At 44.9% G+C, this 20878-nt stretch overlaps 1 protein-coding gene across 7 annotated transcripts in view; it reads left to right on the top strand.

The window, feature by feature from the left end:
- The window catches only part of EPB41L4B (erythrocyte membrane protein band 4.1 like 4B), a gene marked incomplete at its 3' end in the record, with an annotated part of 141151 nt that overhangs the window by 33736 nt on the left and 86537 nt on the right, over window positions 1-20878 (top strand). For all 7 annotated transcript variants that reach the window (XM_082843588.1, XM_082843586.1, XM_082843591.1 and 4 more), the window contains exons 2-4: window positions 5232-5336; window positions 19194-19236; window positions 20301-20379. In XM_082843588.1, the coding sequence (XP_082699714.1) occupies window positions 5232-5336; window positions 19194-19236; window positions 20301-20379 (227 nt within the window). The remainder of the gene's footprint in view (window positions 1-5231; window positions 5337-19193; window positions 19237-20300; window positions 20380-20878) is intronic.

Raw genomic sequence — 20878 nt, forward strand, 5'->3', positions numbered from 1 at the left:
TCCAGCAGTCTTCGTTATCGGGACCGTGTCTGGGAACCAGTAAATAGGCAAAATCAGAACCTCTGACTGGCTAACAAAGATTTCACGATGTCCATACCTTTCCCTGCTGGCTGGCTGCCTGACCCAGTCTTTAACCGGCAACTCTGTACTCTTACTTTACACATGATTTTCATGCACGTGGTTATTTTTAGCTCCTCTCAGATCAGAAGGAGCTGCTCTAGAGAGACATACTGTCTCCAAACCACTGGTTGCTGGTCCCTGTAAAAAATGATGTGCTGAGACGGGAGGAAGAAAAACTAGGCAACGTGGATGTAAGAACTCGAGGGTAGAGCTCTCTAGATCCTGCTGTGTTTGGGGACAGCTCTCTAGATCCTGCTGTGTTTGGGGACAGCTCTCCATACGTGTCTTGTAGTTGGTAGACTTCAGGATGGTGATGGGGACTTTGTAAGGTTTTACAATGAGTATATTCTGTTTGGGAAGGCAGGGAGGTAAGTGGTGTTGCTACTTATGGGCTCGGGTCTTAAGCTGTTTAGGACGACGTTGCCCCGCAAGAAGGACTTGTTCTTCTGTAGCTTCCAGACTTTGGGACCCCAGCATACCCCAATGCCTAGAGGGTGGCGGGCATTTGATGAGCAGTTGGTAAATATCTGTTGAATGAATGAATGAATGGATTCATCACAGAGGGGGAGACCCAGTTAATGATGAGGCAACAAGGGGCAGCTTCCATTCTTGTCACATTAACAGATCTCCTGGTGTAATCACTAGACAGCACTCCACGTAACAGCCGCGAAATTGTGTTTAGGTAAATGGCCTTGGAAGTAGAGCACAGTTCCCTAGATGCTTGTTCATGGAAAACTTGATTTGAAAAGATTTTAGTGAGTGTATTCTCATTTTTAGCCCTGCCGCTTGTGAAATATCAGTCTGTTTTTCGTGCTTCGGCATGGCCCATCCAGAAGATTTGTTTCCTGGCCCCATCCATCCCCCATGCACATATCCGCATCCATCCACACATCCGTCCATCCAGCCAGCCAGCCAGCCAGCCAGCCAGCCAGCCAGCAAACACATTTGTGGAGTGCCTGCGTTTTGGGGATGGAGGGAAGAGAGAATGGTATCCAGGTGAACACAGCTGGTCTCTGCCCTTGGGAGTGCTCAGTCTGAAGCAGGAATAAGACAGGAACATGGGCAGCTATGGTGCAGTGGGATAAGTGTGTGTGTAATGAAGGCATGGGCCTGCTTGTGGGAACCCAGAAGAGGGGCACTTACTGCCCTGGAGCGGACGGAGAGAGTAGAGCTGGGGAAGCTGCCGAAGGAGGGAATGTTTGGGCCAGTAAGCCCGAGATGACAGCTTGTGGGCTGCTAGGGGCTGCCCCGAGTCAGATGTCCTGGCTGGCAGTGCAGACGAGTTATCTGGAACCTTCTCAGTTTTGAATGGACACTCTGTGGGCTGGGAGGAGTGAAAGATGGTTGATTCATGGGCTGTGGTCTTGACCCTCCTATCTTCAACCTGCCTTTAACTCCCTGGGACCTCTGTTTCAAGGACCCTTCTGTTCATTCCAGCCCTCATAATTTCACCAGATTCTTTTTAGAGCAGGAAAGGGCCATTGGGAATTCTCTTTTCCAGCAGAAAAGACCAAAGAGCATACTTGGAGGGAGGAAGGTGAGTGGGGGGAAGTGTTTATAGGTGAGTAAAAATAGTGTCTCCTATCCACCAGACCCTGCTGTATGCCACCCCCAAGTCCAGCTGAGTGAGGGTCTGTCAGCAGAGGAGCCAGTCTGGCATTGGCAGAAGGGACTCACTGCCCCTAGAAAGGTTCTTTTCCTAACTGCCACCTTGAGCTCATTCTAAATTAAGAGCCACTTTAGAAAGACATCAGAAAAGTAAAATTTGGAATGACCTAGACAGAAACTTGGGCTAACCTCCCTCATTTTACATGTGGGGAACTGTGCTTTTTCAGTTCATACTCTGAGAGTGTTAAAATTACATACCTGGATGGTAAGCCCTGAACCAAAATAGACCCAGGTGGGGAGCAGGTTGGATTTGGGGTCATTTGAGTTTTGGTGGCCCTGTACATTCAGGGCGCCATGGCCACGTCTGATTTGCAGCTGCAGGGGAAGTCCAGGATGACCGTATGGTTTGGGGGAAATTATGAATTGCTTAAGGTTGGAGTTAATGGTGCATCTGGGACTAGAGCACAGGTCTCTTGCTTTCTCCCAGCGCAGTTCTTTCTGCCACATCCTGCTGCTAAAGCTTTACTCTAACTATTTTTTTCCCACTAGGAAACCCACTAATGAAGCATTGGCACCGTGATAATAGGTGTTGCATGGGGCCAATAGCACTGGATAGTAATTGGAAGAAATACATCCAGAAGATGGATTGTTATGGGCAAGGAGGAAGAGTGCCAGAATTGTGATTTTTTTTTTTTTTTTGAAATTGTATTTGCTGCCTAACAACTGCCAAAAGACCAGTGTTAAAAAAAACTTGGGAAGAAAACCATCTATAGTGTCTCCATGCTAACACAGCTGTTTTAGTTTTTGCCAATTTCCTGCTTTTATCAAGTAGTCCGTGTACAGTGCATACGTATTTTTATGTAGTTGGGATCACAGCTTTCTATTAACAGAGTTAAGTACTGTGTTTACTTAACGTTTCTCATAAGAATTTTCCATATTTCGGTCTCATCTTCATAATTCTTTTTGGTTATGGCCGAATAGTATTCTGGAGTGCTGGTGGGCCCCAGTGCTGTGTTCTGTGATTGGAGTTTCAGTTGTTCTTCTTTTTGCCCTCCCGTGATCCTGCCTATTTCTCCAGTAGATTAATTTATAGAGAACACCAGTGCACGTCAAGTCTTCTGCTTCTGTTGAATTGATGCCTTCAGAGGAGTATTTCCAGGAAGGAAAGAGACTGTAATTCATTGATGTAGTTTTGATTTTTTTTTTTGTTATTGTTGTTTATTTGTATAACGTAAGTACAGATGTACACATAAAACAAAGGTACAGTTTAATGAACTACTAGAAGGTAGACAGACACCCTTGTACCACTACCCACGTCAAAAGCTGGAACCCTGCCAGCCAGCCAGAAGTCCACCGTTGCCCCCTCCCTGTGCCCCCTCCAAGCCCCAAGAGCAACGACTGCTCTGACTTTATTACAGTCACTTCTTTACTATCTTTCCAAGTTTGCTCACCCAAGTGTGCATCCCTAGATATTTCAAGTTAAGTTATCCTTTTTTTAAAAAATGTCTTTTAAATCTCTTTTAATCTGTAGGTGTTCCCTCCATCTCTTCTCTTCCCTATAGTCTGTTGGTTGAAGAAACTAGGTCATTTGTCCTGAGGAGCTTCTAGAATTTTCCACAGGCTGGATCTTGCCAATTGCAGTCCCATGTAGTTTAGAACATTCCTCTGCATTTCCTACAGTTGGCAGTTGGATCTGGTGGTTGAATCAGTCCCAGGGTTGATTTTTTTTTTTTTTCCTGTGGAAAGAGAGGTGTGGGGAGCAAGATTATATCTTGGGTGGTGGGACGTTCTTCATGGCGAGGTACATAATGGTTGTCTGTCTGTCTCCTATTGCGATGTTAGTAGCCACTGGCATCCAATGCTTAGAGCCTGCCATTCATTAGAAGTTGCAAAATTGTGATATTGCAGTTCTGTTGTTCCTTCTTCATTTATTTGCTGGAATACTACTATTAAGAAAAACTTGGCCTCTCTACTATTTTTAATTGTTTATTTATAGAGATTCACGTACCATACAATTCACCTATCTGAAGCGTGCAATTTAGTGGTCTTTAGTATTTTCGTAGAGTTGTGCATCAATCACCACAATTAATTTTAGAACCCTTCATTAACCTCCAAAAACTCCTACTCATCTTCACTGTCACCCCGCAAACCTGGCAGCCCTAAGCAATTACTAATCTAATTTCTGTCTGTAGATTTACTGTTCTGGACATTTCAAATAATATGTGATCATTTGTCACCAAGTTCTTTCACTTAGTATAATGTTTTCAGTATCCATTGATGTTGTAGCATGTATCAGAACTTTATTCCTTTTTATGGCCAAATAATATGCCATTGTATGGATGTACTGCATTTTGTTCATCCATTCATCAGTTGATAGACATTTGGGTTGCTTCCACTTTTTGGCTATTAGGAATAATGCTGCTGTGAACATTTTTGTACCAGTTTCTGTGTGAGCTTAATGTTTTCATTTTTCTTGGATATTTACCTGGAAGTGTCATTGCTGGGTCAAATGGTAACTCTAGGTTTAACCATTTAAGAAACTGCCAGGCTGTTTCCTAAATCAGCTACACAATTTGACATTCCTGTCAGCAGTATAAATGGGTTCCAGTTTCTCCAACATTGGTTATCTGTCTTTTTTATTATAGCCCTCCTAGTGGGTGTGAAGTGTCTGATTGTGGTTTTGGTTTGCATTTCCCTGATGAGTAATGATGTTGAGCATCTTTTCATATGCTTATTGGCTGTTTTTCTATCTTTGGAGAACCATGTATCTATCTATCTATCTATCTATCTATCTCTATTTCCTTGACCTAATTTTTAATTGAATATATGTCTTTTTATTATTGAGTTGTAATAATTCTTTGTATGTTCTAGATAGAAGTCCCTTGTCAGAAGTATGATTTGTAAAATTTTCTCCCATTCAGGGTTGTCTTTGTACTTTCTTGATATCTTGGTGTTCTTTGAAGCATGAAAGTTTTACATTTCTGATGATGTCCAGCTTGTTTTTTCTTTTGTTGCTTGCACTTTTGGTGTTTTATCTAGGAAACTGTTGCCTAATCCAAGGTCATGAAGATTTGTGTGTGTGTTTTATTCTGAGTTTTGTAGTCTTAACTCTTACATTTAGGTCTTTGATTCATTTTGAGTTAATTTTTGTATATGTTGTCATCCACTCTTTGGTTACCCAGTGCTACAGCTAAAGGCAGGATCAATGCTTGATTTTTTTTCCCATTTATTTACCATTTATCATAATAAGTCATTGGTTCCCTAATCATCCTATGAAGTTGTAGTTTGGTGGGTTTTTCTTGTCATTATGTATGTATGCTTAGATTTCATCATGAGTTTGTATTATAATAAAAATAATTACATTTTAAAAAATTTGTGTACTGTGACACATGTATGCAATAGAGAGAGAAAAGTGATTTTGTGGTTTGTTTTTTTCTTTTTTTAACCTTGTTTCTTATCCAGTTGTCACATCCTAAATGTTCATCTACCCACTTGTCTTCCAGAAACATGCCAAAGGCCAGGATTTGTTTGATCAGATTGTGTACCACTTGGACCTGGTGGAAACAGATTACTTTGGCCTCCAGTTCCTTGACTCTGCCCAGGCTGCGGTATGTATGCCTTTGATTCCTTACAGGATGGATTGGCTTTTCATGCTAATCACAGATCCACAGTTGCTAGAAATTGGTAGAGAAAAACAGGAGTAAAACTGTGATATTGTTGCAGTAAGGAGCATGGGGATGGAGGTGCTGGCACGCATGTGAGATGATGCATCTGTGGTGCCCCACCCTGGAGATGGCCAGTACCTGCGAAAGGAAGAGGAAGATGTGTTCCTGTTACACATGGGGATGCACTAGGGGAACCTTTCCAAGCATAGGGATGCAGTGTGGGCACATCTCTAGAGTAGGTAGAGAGAAGAAATATTATTATAGAAATTCTTTTAAGGATGCTGCTTGTATTTAACCAGCAGAAGAGGCTGTGCTACCCTCCTCTCCTGGACTCTTGCCAGGTGTAGCAAGCAGGTGCTGTGAGCACAGCTGAATTGCAGCCGGGCTTAGTGGGCTCAGGGGCTGGGCAGTCGGAGCGGGTCTTGGCATTGCTCGAGAACCATCTTGCAGGCTCCAGCAGGTTGCGTTAGGTCAGCAAAGACTTCCCCTGCTTTGCCTGAGACAGAACTGTGTGCAGTGGAGGTGCTCAAGTACGTGAACTCGACACAGCTCAGAACCACTCTTTCATTTATTTTAATTTCTTTATTTATTTTATAACTGACCTACAGTACTATGTTAGTTCCTGTTACACAATGTAGTAACTCAGTATTTCTGTACATTTCTAAATGATCACCCTGAAAGCCTATTTACTACCCGTCACCGTACAGAGATATTACCTTATTACTGACTGTATTCTCCACACTGTACATTTCATACCTGTGACTCACTTATTTTGCAACTACTAGATGTTTGTATGTCTTAATCTCCCTCACCTGTTTCTATCTCCCTCCTTCCCCCCGGCAACCACCTGTTTGTTCTCTGTATCTGTAACTCTGTTTCTGTTTTGTAATGTTTGTTCATTTGTTCTGTTTCTTAGATTCCACATATAAGTGATATCATACCATGTTTGTCTTTCACTATCTGACTTATTTCACTTAGCATAATACCCTCTAGGTCCCTCCATGTTGTCACAAATGGCAAGATTTCATTATTTTTTTATGCATGAGTAATATTCCGTTGCGTATGTATTATAGATACCACATCTTCTTTATCCATTCATCTATTGATGGGCACTTGGGTTGCTTCCATATCTTGGCTATTGTAAATAACAGTGCAACGAACGTAGGGGTGCATATATCTTTCCTAATTAGTGTTTTTTTCCTTTGGATAAATATCTGGGAGTGGAAGTGCTGGATCATATAGTAGTTCTATTTTTAATTTTTTGAGGAACCTCCGTACTGTTTTCCATAGTGGCTGCATCAATTTACATTCCTACCAACAGTGCATGAGGGTTTCCTTTTCTCCACATCCTCGCCAATACTTGTTATTTGTTATGTTTTTGATAATAGCCATTCTGACAGGTGTGAGGTGATAGATACCTCGCTGTGGTTTAGATTTGCATTTTCCTGATGGTTAGTGATATTGAGCATCTTCTCATGTTTCTGTTGGCCATCTGTATGTCTTCTTTGGGAAAGTGTCTATTCAGATCCTCTGCCCATTTTTAAATAGGATTGTTTGGGTTTTTTGATGTTGAGTTGTATGAGGTCTTTGTATATTTTGGCTATTAACCCCTTATCAGATGTATCGTTTGCAAAGATTTTCTCCTGGTCAGTAGGTGGCATTTTCATTTTGCTGATAGTTGTCTTCACTGTGCAAAAGCTTTTTAGTTTGGTGTAGTCCCATTTGTTTATTTTTGCTTTTGTTTCCCTTGCCTGAGGAGACATATACAAAAAATATTACTAAGACCACTGTCAAAGAGCATACTACCTATGTTTTCTTCTAGAAGTTTTATGGTTTCAGGTTTTACATTTAGGTCTTTTATCTATTTTGAATTTATTTTTGTGCATAGTGTGAGATAGAAGTCCAATTTGATTCTTCTGCATGTAGCTGTCCAGATCTCCCAGCACCATTTATTGAAGAGACTGTCTTTGCCACATTGTATATTCTTGCCTCCTTTGTCATTGATTAATTGATCATATAAATGTGGGTTCATTTCTGGGCTCTCTATTCTGTTCCGTTGACCTATGTGTCTGTTTTTGTGTCTGCACCATACTGTTTAGATTACTGTAGCTTTGTAGTATAGCTTGAAATCAGGGAATGTGGTACCTCCAGCTTTGTTCTTTTAAAAAGCAGGAAAGACTTCAGGGTCTCCCTTCCCAACAAAATCTAGCTTTGGGTTTCAAAGAGAATTTATTCAGGAACCTGAAAGTATTTATTAAGTGCCTGTTATGCACTGGGTCCTGTTCCAAGCAGTGGATAATGCAGTGGATGTATGTAATACCTATGTAACATGACTGGTGGTAATAAGTGTTAAGAAAAATAAAGCAGAGTGAGGTGTTAGACAAAGTAAAAGGAGGGTGAGGGAATAGACAGAGTAAGGGGCAGTGCTATCTTAGACAGAGTATGAAAGGGTGAGTTCCCTGGTAGGAGATGTTTGAGCTGAGACCTGGAGCTCCTCATCTGTGGCTAAGCCTTTCTACCTGAAAGACACTTTTTAGTGACTTCCGGGGGGCTACCCATGATGGTTGTAAGGAGATGCTCAAAGTCGATGCCTGGAAATTGGATCTGCCTGAGATGGTTACTGTGATGCTCAGTCTGCAGTGATAACGGTGGAGCCAGGACTTAAGTGCGCCCGGGCTACAGTGCCTGCTGGGCAGACGCTCCCCTCTGCTCCCACTGGATGCCCCCTCTACACCACTGACTTCCTCTCCACCTTCAGGACCTCCTGTCTGCTGACAGCCCACTACCCCACCCCCCTGACTGTTGCCACGAACACCCCAGCTGCCTCCTTGAGTTCGTGGTCCTGATTCCTTCCTGTGAGCCGGAGACTCTCACTCTGGCCACTGTGGCCCTGGGGAGGGCAGACCAGCTTTTCCCTGTCCCCTCCCCCGTGCAGTTCTGCTTCCTTTGAGGTTGGACTGCCCAGTGCTGTGCCCTCTGACCTCAGCGCTCTCCTTCCCATCCTTCAAGGCCTCTGGTGCCTGTTTTTCTCTTCCCTGGGCAACCTCAGAACTCAAATTGCTGACCCCTCTAAACATTCCAGACATGGTTTCCTCTCACTGAAGCTTCAGTTGAGCAAATCTCACACAGATGCACTTCTGGTCCTGTCACCACCCCAATCACTCCAAGATCCGGAATTCTGTGATTTCTCATCCCATGACAACGTCCCGTGATCGCGTCCTTCCAGTTCTTCTACATGTGGCCTTGGCCCACGACAACTCCTCCTACTCTGTCCTTCCTCCCGGCCTGGCGAAGCTCAGCTGTCTCACCTGTGTCCCCCCTTGCCCTTTGACTCTCCTGCTCCCCTGACTGTCCCCTGGCCTCCCTTTGACACACACGCATGCCCATATGCTTCCTCTGCTGCTTCTCCCGGGCTGCCAGGCGTTGCTGGAGAGCCACGGGCTGTGCGTTTTGGCACCAGCACAAATCACAGATCACAGGTTCAGCAGAGTCCAAGCCCCCGAGCTGTTCTTGAAGCCTCATTATCCCCCAGTGGACTCTGGGGGTTAATCCCAACTCTGGAATGCCCCAGGGTTCCCCTCTGACTCTGGATCACAGGCCCGTAGTCCAGTTCCCACAAAGACTGGTCTCATGGTTGGCCTTGCCACCTACTGAGAAGACCGACTCATTTAGCTGAAACGCCTTGAGTTTTCTTCCCTGCATCTCAAAGTTTCTTTTTTCTCTCTGTCCATCCTTTTTACTACTTTGTCTTAAGGGAGTTTGCCTGTTTCTCCAGCATTTACTCACTACACCTGCGTCAGAGTTCCATTTCCGGTTGCTTCCTGGGTGCTGAGTTCAGAGTCCTCCTTGCTGTCCCCAGCATCTGACACTTGCCAGCCCTCCTCATCCCGGAAACTCTTCTCTATTCTGCCTTCTCCTGTTGTCCTAACATGTGTGGTATCTTTGGCTTCAGATTGTTTATGGCCCTGGACTGAGTCAGACCTGGACCTTACTCTTGGTTCTGCCCCAACTCATTTGATGGGCTTTAGATAAGCCACCTTTTCTCCCTTGGGTTCAGTTTCCTCATCTGTAAAATGAGGTTCTTTTATTTATTTACTTATTTTTGGCTGTGTTGTTTCTTCATTGCTGCGCGGGCTTTCTCTAGTTGCGGCGAGTGGGGGCTACTCTTCGTTGCAGTGCACAGGCTTCTCATTGCGGTGTCTTCTCTTGAAGAGCACAGGCTCTAGGCCTGCGGGCTTCAGTAGTTGTGGCTCGCAGGCTCTAGAGCGCAGGCTTAGTAGTTGTGGTGCACAGGCTTAGTTGCTCCGCGGCACGTGGGATCTTCCTGGACCAGGGATTGAACCTGTGTCCCCTGCATTGACAGGTGGATTCTTAACCACTGCGCCAGCAGGGAAGCGCCTGTTTTTTTTTTTCTTTTGACCACCCCAGGCAGCATGTGTAATCTTAGTTCCCCGACCAAGGATCAAACCCGCGCCCCCTGCAGTGGAAGCGTGGAGTCTTAACCACTGGACTGCCAGGAAAATCCCTAAAATGGGGTTCTTGGACCTGTTGTCCCAAGAGCTCTTCTAGTTCTAATGTCCAGTGATTCTGAGTCTAAAGAAGAGGCAGGCGTGTCTGCCCCACAAATCTTCTCTAGTCAGGGAGAAGGTACCTGTTATTTCTGCCATTAGAGCCAAGTACCTGTTGTTCTGGTGGCGTGTCCTCATCCCCAGGCGACTGCTTTCCAGCCACACGGGTTCCCAGAAAGCCGAGGATGTGACTCCACTATGAAAGGCTCTGCTGTGAGCCTCTCCTCACTTGGCTGCCGGGCTTTCCCGTCCGCTGGTGCCCTGGCCCTGTGCAGCGGGAGGGATGTTCACGGTGAGATCCAGGCGTCCTTCCCAGGCCATACACCTGCAGACGCTCAGATTCTGCAGGTGCTAAAGCCTTTCAAGCATGCAGCTCTGTGAATATGATGCGCTTTTCTTCCCCACAAGAGCAGGCGTAGGGTCCTCGTCTGCCGAACTCTGAGGATCCTGGAGATGTGGGGCAGCGACAGCCCCCAGGCCTCTTCTGCTCATCGGTTTGACATCTAAGCTGGGCTCATTGTAGGCTGGGTCTGGTACTGCCCGCACCTTGCTTGTGCTGGTTCCCCTCCCGGGACACCCTTTCTCATCCCGTTTAAACTTCTGGCCATCGTTCAAGACCACCTCTGATGACAGCCCTTCGTGCAGCGTGTCCTCAACTCCCCAAATGTTTTTCCTCCTCTGTGTAGACCTGACCTTATTTTACCCTCCCTGGCAGTTTGCTCATTTGGCCTCAGGGTCATTATTTGTGTATATGAACAAACCTTTCTGATTAGATCCTAAGACTTAGGTCCTCCTCTTCTTAGCTTGGTGACTATTGGTGACAAAGGCATACAACCTAGAACTTTCGTCCTTAGCCCCGGAAGGGACCTTAGGAGCCATTTGTCAAATGTCTCCATCTCTGGTGGTGAAACCAAAGTCCTTAGACCTTGGCAAGTCACTTAGCGAGTAGCGCAGCTTGTGGGCGAACCCAGGTTCTCCGATTTCGGGTTTTAAGTGTTCTTTTCGGTACACCGTACTCTGGAACCTCAGTTTTCCTAACACCAAGGTGAATGTAGTAACATCCATTTCAGAGGGAAATTGACGGACTGAGTTAATGGAAGAGAAAGGGTTTTGTAATCCAGCACGGGTGTGGGTCTCACTTCTTCCCAGCTGGGCAGGCCAGGGGGGACCAGATGTCATCACGGCCCCCAGAGCTGATGCCCTGAGGTTAGCTGGAACCTCAAGGCTGCCCTGTCCGTGGGAGAGACCTTAGCGATTTAGATGAGACCTCTGGGAAAGTTCGCTGAGCCAATGATTTTTCCCAAAGGCCTGGGACAAAGCATCTGGTGGCAGGTGTGATAGATGGGGGCTCAGAAGGGAACGGTCCACTTGGCCATTGGCTTATTGCCCCATAATCGAGACTTCTGCAAGGAATGACGTCCCCACCCAGCCCCTAATATGCAAATCAGAGGGCTGGGGGTTCCAGGGCTCTTGGCTGTCTGCATCCCCAGCTTATATTCCCAGCTTGCTGCAGAAAGCCAAGCCTGGTTTCCATAGTGCGCAGCCCAGCCCTGAAGCAAGGTCAAAGTCTATTGGCTTCGCCTATTTTTAGCAGTTGGGGCTGGGGACCTCCTCTTTCCCTTTTCTATATCAAAGCAGGAAAGCCACCCAGGAACCTACTCTGTAGCTCTCACTTTGGCACAGCTCAAAACAGGGGCAGGGGTTCTATTTGTACATATCAAAGCTTTCTTCCGAGAGCCCAGGGCTCTGGCCTGCACCCACCCAGCTTTCTTAGACTGTTCTGGTAGGTGCTGTTTACTGAGTTTCTACTCTGATGAGCTCTGAGGCAGGTATCAAACTAAAGGCATTATATAACTCTTGTTTAACGTTCAGCATTGATCTGTAAAGCTGGCCATAAAGTAGACCCATTTCACAGATGAAGAAGCTGAGGCTCACTAGAAACCTTGTAAAGGTTAAAGTAAGGGACAGAGCCGGGATTCAGAACCTGGTCTCTCATTCCAAAGGCCAGCACTTTCCACTGGGTTATACTGACTCCATTACACAAGGGAACATCACACCCACCCACACACAGCCACACCCGTGGAAAGAAAGCATTCAGTCAGTAGCCATTCAGCAAACTTTGACTTGGAGCTCACTCAGTGGCAAGCTCTGTGGTGCAGAGGTAGGCTGGACAGTGTCCCCACCTGCCACATTCTGGTGAGGGAGACAGACAAGTGGTCCCTTGGAAAACTGGGGGCTCAGTTTTTTTTTTATGATAAATATAAAATTACCCAATAAAATATCCACCACAGTTAGTGTACTTAAAGTATCTTAGGACTCAGAGTCTTGGAGCAAAAAACCAATCCCAGAATTTCAGTGTTAAGATCCTGAAACCTGGAAAGTTAAGTCTCAGACTATACCGTTCACGGTTATAGACCATACTGTTCACTGCCCTCCTGTCTGTGAGCCCGGAGGCTGAGTGTTGCTGATGAGATGATCAGGGTATCAGAGGGGAAGGGCGAACATGGGGTGGGCCGCAGCCACAGAGGATGAGAGGACTTTGCCAGGCAGAGGAGCGGCAGGGATTTGGGGCTGGGGTAACCGTAGCCCCACCAAGCAGAAGTCTCCGTCCCCATCTCGGGGTGGGCGTTCTACAGGGTAGGTGTAGCCATCCTCAGTCCCTTCCAAAGCCCCTCCCAGCGTGAAAAGGGAGCATTTCATGGTGGTCCGTTTTGCAGCAAGGAATCCGGAAAAGGTGGTTTTGGGCCTTTGTCTCAGACTTGTGAGGTGTTTTTTATCTGGTTTTTGCAGCACGGAATCGGGTAGATGGGTGATTAGAGGCCCGGGGCTGTGAGGGGAGGTTGACACACAGACATGGTGACTGCTGGAAGGACTCTGTGGATGCCAGAGGGACTGTTGTGGCTTCACCCTGATGGGTGCCTGGAATGTCATCACATTTGCCACTTGTGTGGACACTGCCAGCGCTCCTACCATTTCAGATGTATGTGGGGTTAGGGTTGGAGAGTATAAACACTAGTAGTGGTAGGGAGGGAGACGCAAGAGGGAAGGGATATGGGAACATATGTATATATATAACTGATTCATTTTGTTGTAAAGCAGAAACTAACACACCATTGTAAAGCAATTATACTCCAATAAAGATGTTAAAAACAAACAAACAAAAGAACACTAGTAGTGGGACATGTTACTGTCAGAGAAAGCATCTTAAACCCTTCCTTTCATTTGAACAGTTCATTACAGTTGCCATGGACACTGAGTTGATTCTTGTGTTAGGGGACCGCTCAGTGCACAGATGAGGAAGCTGAGGGGATGGGGCAGGGGGCTTGCTCCTGGCCACATGCCAGGCAAGTGGCAGGGCTGGGACTTGAACTCTGATCTCCTGCCTCCTTCTCAAAGACGTGTGCAACAGCTCAAGAAATGCCTCAGGCCTCCCAGCAGCCTGCTTCTGAATGTTAGCAGAGCGAGTGTTTTCCTGTCCGTGTGCAGGTATTGGCGCTGAATGGGAAGCTATTGATAAAGGGAAGGGGTCTCTGCAATTGATTTAAATGAATCCCCAAGGAAAGCTCGAGTAGCTGGCATGAGTGGGTTGACAGGGCTTCATGCTGAATGAGGACGAGGAGAGATCCCTCCGGTAGGCAGAGAAGGTGTGTCCTGCTGGGGTGTGGTGCGGAGACCCAGAGCACTGGATGCTGACACAGCCTGAGTTAGAATCCTGCCTCATTAGCGCTGTGATCCAGGGTACCTTGAGCCCTCTCCACGGCCACCTTCCTCTGCTCGAAGCCTGAGAAAGGGAAGGATGTGACATAATGTAAGGGGTGTTTTTTCCAACACTACAAGCAATGGATTCTGACACTGTCAGCCTGAAGACAGTGTCGGATTAAGGGCTCGCTCCCTCAGACTCCCCACCAACCCCCGCACCGCACATACACACACACTTCAGGTGCTAATCCCAAGTCCACGTTGTCAGTTGTGCTTCTGACCTACTGGCTATAGGTGGGAGTTTCCCATGACCCTCTCCGTGGGTTTAATTTGCTGGAGCCAATCGCAGAAATCAGGGGGACAGTTTACTTACTAGGTTACCAGTTTATTATAAAAGGATGTAACTCGGGAACAGCCAGTTGAAACAGATGCATAGGGCAAGGTATGGGGGGGGTGGGGAGGTGTGGAGCTTTCATGCCGTCTCTGAACACGCCGCTCCTCCCAAATCTCCGTGTGTTCACCAACCCAGAAGGTCTATGAACCTTGTCCTTTTGGGTTTTTACGGAGGCTGCATTACATAGACATGACGGATTAAATCATCGGCCATTGGTGATTGATCCAACCTCCAGCCCCTCTCCCCTTCCCAGAGGTCTGGGAGGTGGCGGGCGACTGAAAGTTCTAACCCTGTAATCAATCATGTGTTTGGTTTCCCTGGCAACAAGCCCCATCCTTAGGTGCTTTCCCAAAGTCACCTCATTCACGTAAACTCAGGTATCATTGAAAGGGTTTCATTATGAATGTTAAGACACTTTCACTGCTGTTACCACTTAGGAAATTACAAGGGTTTTAGGAGCTTTGTGCCAGAAACCGACAAAGACCGAATCTATACATTTCTTATTATGAGTCACAACATCACACACAATAAGCTCCAAAAGTGTTCATTCTCTTCTTTCTCTTTACATCCTTTGGATATGATTATCTCTCAGATTCCTTCCAGCGCTAATTTAAATGCAAACTTTTTACAAGACACTTTTTACAAGCCAAGAAAATCTAGAGGTACTAGAAAGCCACTTATGAGTTCCATCACTCAAACGTGATGGCCCAGGGTTGTACAGGCAGAGTTTTTAGACCCTCTTCAACCCCTGAGCTTCTCCTGGCCATTGTGATTCAAGTGCTTCTGTGTAGATTTTAGACAATGAACTTCTATAACCAGCCTTATGTATGTTCTAATTCTAGAGCTGATGTACTATCAGAACAGATGGGCTTTGCCGGATCATCTCACATCTCGATTTATGGGAAGGGTTTTGCCAGATGGACTCGGATGAGAAATTCAGATCAGAAACCACCTAATACCTGTTAGAGTGTTTGAGTTAAATGTCTTGCCCTTTGAACTCAGCAAGGCACCCGTCTGTTTCCGGTGACTGGTTTGATGGTCTGTTAAGAGGGCTGGAGCCATTTGCCTTGGCCTCTGCCGACAGGCGGCCTGGCCGTACTTAGCCGAATGCAGGTGAACATCCAAGACAGGTCCTGCTGCTGCTGAATAGGGCTTCAAGCCAAGTATAGGATATAATTTATTAAATGCCACATGGGGCCTGAGTGCCCCCAGCGTCTTCAAGTCCCAGGGTGGTCTTATGGGATTAAGCATGAGTGATCCGAGTCTGGTCAGCTCCTACAGCTAAGAAGAAAAGTCGGGTCATTTTGAGCTGGTTGGATACAAGATAGATTTTATCATCTCTTATTTTAGGCTTGTGACTGGATTTCTTAGCACCTCTGATGCAGATGAGCAAACCTGATCTGAACACCACAGGGTCAAGGAGCTCTTTAAATGGAGCCGTTTCTGATTCTCTTCCCGGCTTTGTGAGCCCCAGACTTTTCACAGGCCTCAATCCTGGCGGGTCCTCCTCTGTGCGGGGCTCTGTGGCTGGTGGCTAGGCGGGAAGGATGGAGGCCAGCACTCATGGATAAGGGGGCTTCTTTGTTTTTAGATTTTTTTTTTTTTTGATGCGGACCATTTTTAAAGTCTTCACTGAATTTGTTACAATACTGTTTATGTTTTGGGGTTTTTTTGGCCACAAGGCACGTGGGATCTTATCTCCCCGACCAGGGATCGAACCCACACCCCTGCATTGGAAGGTGAAGTCTTAACCACTGGACCGCCAGGGAAGTCCCTGATAGGGGGGCTTCTTTAGCAGTGTGGTCAGAGGGAAAGGCGTCTGCTGTCCAGGAGGAGCATCTAGCCATGATCTGCCTGTCAGTTAACATGGGTTGTAGACATCTGGCTAATAAACCCTGAAATTGCTTGAGATTTCAGACAGCAGTTTTCAGAAGGGGTCGTGGATATTTCCCCAGGATCATTATTAGGACATATTCTTGGGTAGGAGAGGATGCAGGAAAACTTCAACACTAAATATTTAATGGGACCCTGGGGGCCTTTAAAAAACACTAACATCTGAGATTCTGTTTAATGATCTTGGGTGGGACCTGGGCATTTGTGATTGAAACACACAGCCAGGGTTGAAAACCACAGCTGAGGAAACGACACAGGTTGGGCCTGGATCAAGATTAGAGTTTGACAGTAGAGGGAGAGGAACAGTGGGCTGAAGTTTGTTCTATTCCAAATACAATAAGGAGACTTGAGAAGGGAAAGAGATGGGACAAGCTCCTTTAATCTCTGAGCCTCTGGGGCTAATAAGATTAGAAGGCTGGTTGCAGGGAGAACTTTCCTTGCCTGCTAAGGGTAAATTGATTTGAAAGTGAGGCGAAGAACAGGTTTAGCCAAGCCATTAGCATGATACTTACTTTGGCAGGAAGGTAAATATTATGTTTGTATCAAGTCTTTATCTGTCCTCCCAGGGGCTAAGGTCCAGCATTTCCAGTTTGGTTGAGGGCAGCAGTGAGACTGAACTCTAATGATACAAATTGATCATCAGAAACTGCCCGATAGGCAAGTGATGAATGAATGATGGAAGTTGGCAACCCAGCCCACCTCCCCGCACCGTGAAAATAATATTCCCGTTCAAAGGAAAAAAACTATGCAGAAAATTAAAAAAGAAAAACAGTAGACGTCATTCCCAGTCCCACATTCAGAAATAACCTCTATAAATTCTTCTAGACATGTTGATAGGAAATAATAATTTTCTATAAAGGGATCCTACCTGCCTTTTTTTTTCCATCTCACATTGTGCCGTGGATCTCTTGCTACGTCAATAAATATAGGCCTAAATAGCTTTAAAGGCTGAATAATATTTCATTATATGGAGGAGCCATTGTTTTAATCCATCTTTATTGATGGACATTTAGGTCATTTTCCATTCAAAGCTATGAACAGTGAGATAAAGCATCCTGTCCACGAGCCTTTGAGATAGGCATCCGGCTATGGGGATCCGGTGCTTTGATCACACGGTTGCCTAGCTGGGGAGTGGGGTTGACAGAGCCCACGGTCTCCCATTGCACTGCTCCCAGCTTCTGGTATTATAATTCATCTCTTATTTGCTTCTGTGTTTCCTTATCCCCCTCCTCCCACACAGTCAGAGTGGGCTCTTTGGTGAGTGGTAGAGTGCACTGTACTCACTTAGTCCCACCCTTTCTCATTATTAGAATGTGCAGAGTTTAGATTGCTTCTGAAAGTATCTTGACGGTCAGCAGAATGGCCTCGGATTTTGAACAGCTAGTGAGAAACCTGCTGCGGGCTGTGTTGTTCCAACATCCTAACAGCGATGTTCCACATGCATGGGATTTACATAAAGGGATGGGAAGGTCTCGATTTGCCTCATTTAAAAAATTATGTTGAACGTTTATTTCTCAAGCATCTGATAAAGGCCTGCTGGGTGCCAGGCTCTGTGTTTGGCACAGGAAACTCAGAGATGATTGAGTGTGTGGTCCCTGCCCTTCGAGGCTCGTGTTCACCTGGAGGGGCTCTCAGTTTCATGTTCCTAAATGTTGCTTTCCATGGAAGTCAAGCTCCTGAGGCTCCTCAGGACTGTAGTGTCAACAACTTGGATGTTATAGAGGAACGTTTATATGAGGGAAATGGTTTTGCAGTTTCCTTGGATGGATAAGACTGAAGTGGTGTTTCTGGTGAAAACTAGAGGAAGTTGAAATGCCTTCATGGACCAGAGCAGAATTCTCTCAGGCAAATCCCCTCCTGTCTTTCCATCTTCAGTGCGGGTCATTTAAAGGGTCATGAATTTTGGTTTTAAATTTTAGAGTTTAGGGCGACAGAATGCCAAGACCTGTGTATGAGCAGAGATTTTCGATGGCGGGGCTTGTAGTCATTACTAGATTAACGGAGACTTGGTTGTAACTTGAGAAAACTCAGAAGGAAAAGGCAGTTGGTGGCTCCGCTGACTAGAAGGGACTTTATAGATCAATGAGGTAAAGGGTGTTAGGTTATTTTAGGCACCTCTTTGGAAAGCTAACTCTCCCCAGGAGAAATGCTCTTAATGTGCATAAGCACAGATATTTTTTCTTTTTTTTAATTGAAGTATAGTTTATTTATAATGTTGTGTTAGTTTCAGGTGTACAGCAAAGTGATTCAGTTATATATGTATATTTTTTCAGATTATTTTCCATTATAGGTTGTTACAAAGTATTGAATATGGTTCCCTGTGCTATACAGTAAATCTTTGTTGCTTATCTAGTTTATGTATAGTAGTTTGCATCTGTAGTTTAATCCCAAACTCCTAATTTATCCCTCTCCCCTTCCCCCTTTGGTAACCATAAGTTTGTTTTCTATTTTTGTGAGTCTGTTTCCATTTTGTATATAGATTCATTTGTATCATTTTTTAGATTCCACATATAAGTGATATCATGTAATATTTGTCTTTCTGTGACTTACCTCACTTAGTGTGATAATCTCTAGGTCCATCCATGCTGCTGCAAATGGCAATATTTCATTCTTTTTTATGGCTGAGTAATAGTCTGTTATACACACACATACACACACACACACACACACACACACACACACACACACATATCTTCTTAAACCAGTCATCTGCTGATGGGCACTTGGCTTGGCTATTATAAATAGTGCTGCTATGAACATTGAGGTGTGTGTATCTTTTCGAATTAATGTTTTCAGTTTTTTTGGATATATACCCAGGAGTAGAATTGCTGGATCAAATGGTTCTATTTTTCATTCTTTAAGGGACCTCCGTATTGTTCTCCATAGTGGCTGCTCCAATTTACATTCCCACCAGCAGTGTATGAGGGTTCACTTTTCCCTTATCCTCTCCAGCATTTATTATTTGTAGACTTTTTGTTGATGCCCATTCTGACCCGTGTGAGGTGATACCTTGTTGTGGTTTTGATTTGCATTTGTCTCATAATTAGTGATGTTGAGCATCTTTTCATGTAGCACAGGTATTTTTATACCATTCCAAGCTGTTTGCAGATCCCCAGCCTAAGAGCTCGTGATCTGGTACAATCCCTGGTTTTAATTACTAAGAGTTGTAGGGCAGGGTAACTCCAAGGGACTGTGTAATCTTACTGATGAACTATTCCTAAGAAAAACTTTTTTTCTTTCTTTCAGCACTGGCTGGATCATTCCAAACCCATAAAAAAGCAGATGAAAAGTAAGTAAGCAGAATTTAGTTTACTACCTTCTTTTATCAGAGAGTAAACTCCTTTGCCAATGTTTTGAGGTATTACATTTTCATTAGAACTTGGGAGCATTTTCAAATGGATTCAATCTTAAGGATGAATTTTAATTTCCTAAGGCTGGCTAAATATTAGAGTTTAAAATTTGAATAAGAGTTTTTAGTAGATGTTAAAAAACAGACTAAGCCCTCATTTGAAATGAGACACTTCTCCCAATGAGGACTGATAAATATGCTGTTCAGAAACATGACTTTATACCTGTGACATTCATTTTCTCGTGAGTTATGAAGTAGATTCAGAGAATGGGAGAGCAGGAAGGATCTTTGACAGTCTGGTCCAGCTCTCTGATTTTATAGTTGTGGTAACCAGATTTCTTCAGTGTGGTTTATGTATGAGTAATTTTTTTTAATTTAATACTTTTAAGGTTTTTTTACCGTAGGTTTTTTTTTTTTTGTGGTACGCGGGCCTCTCACTGTTGTGGCCTCTCCTGTTGCGGAGCACAGGCTCCGGACGCGCAGCCTCAGCGGCCATGGCTCACGGGCCCAGCCGCTCGGCGGCATGTGGGATCTTCCCGGACCGGGGCACGAATCTGTGTCCCCTGCATCGGCAGGCGGACTCTCAACCACTGCGCCACCAGGGAAGCCCTACCGTAGTATTTTTAGATTACAGAACACTTGACTGTTTATGTGTCACTTTCATTTAGCCCACTTAGTATTTTGTTAAAAGTTAGTATCACTTTGGAGTATCTTGGCAATCAGGGGTGAAAGTAAAAGGTTAGCTCTTAGTAATTCATCTAGATGGTGAGGTTTTTTTTCCAGAATGAGATTACTAGCTAAACTATCTTTTGTCAAAACCGAAGTCCATTTTAGTTTTCCAAACTAGTATTGAAAAGAACTTACTAGCTTTGTATGTTCCGTTGTTACCTCCCAGAGTCCGCGGTGGATATGTTAATAGATTTAACATGTTTTTCCTTTTGTCCATTCTGTGATCTTCAAAATTGGGGAAAAACATCTTCAACCTTCCATCTCCAAATGCTTAGTTGGACCTGCTTATGCTTTGCACTTTCGAGTTAAATATTATTCTTCAGAACCGAACAACCTTCGTGAAGAGTTTACAAGGTAGGACAAGATGCAAAACAAGATCCTCCTACCCACCCACACCCCGTAGCACCTGCCTTACTTACAATCCACGGGTCTTCTAAACTGTGGGTTTGCCGCCTCTTTCATCTGCTGTCTTTATATTCCGAGCAACTGTCATTAGCACTTTGTGTGTGCTTATCTCTGTATTCTGTTGAAAATCCACACTTTGCTTGACTGGACCTTTTTCATAGTGAATCAGAATTTTAAAATTTATTTTCTTGTCACGTTCCTATTTTGTTGGACCTTGGGTAGATTGGCTAGTTGGTCTACGGCACTTTAATTTTGTCTCAGATACAAAAAGAGAAGGCAGATATTAGAAGAGCATCTCTGCCTCCAAAATTGCCACCTTATTTTTTTAAGCAACTGCAAAATATTCCCTTGATGGTTATAATATCAAAGTTGTTAGAATTCCGTCACGGTATCTTTCCGCCCCACCAAATTTCTTTTATAGTGCGCCTGCCCTTGCCTGTCTCTTACA

This window comes from Leucopleurus acutus (assembly GCF_964270905.1).
Source record: "Leucopleurus acutus genome assembly, chromosome: 7".
Taxonomy (NCBI): domain Eukaryota; kingdom Metazoa; phylum Chordata; class Mammalia; order Artiodactyla; family Delphinidae; genus Leucopleurus; species Leucopleurus acutus.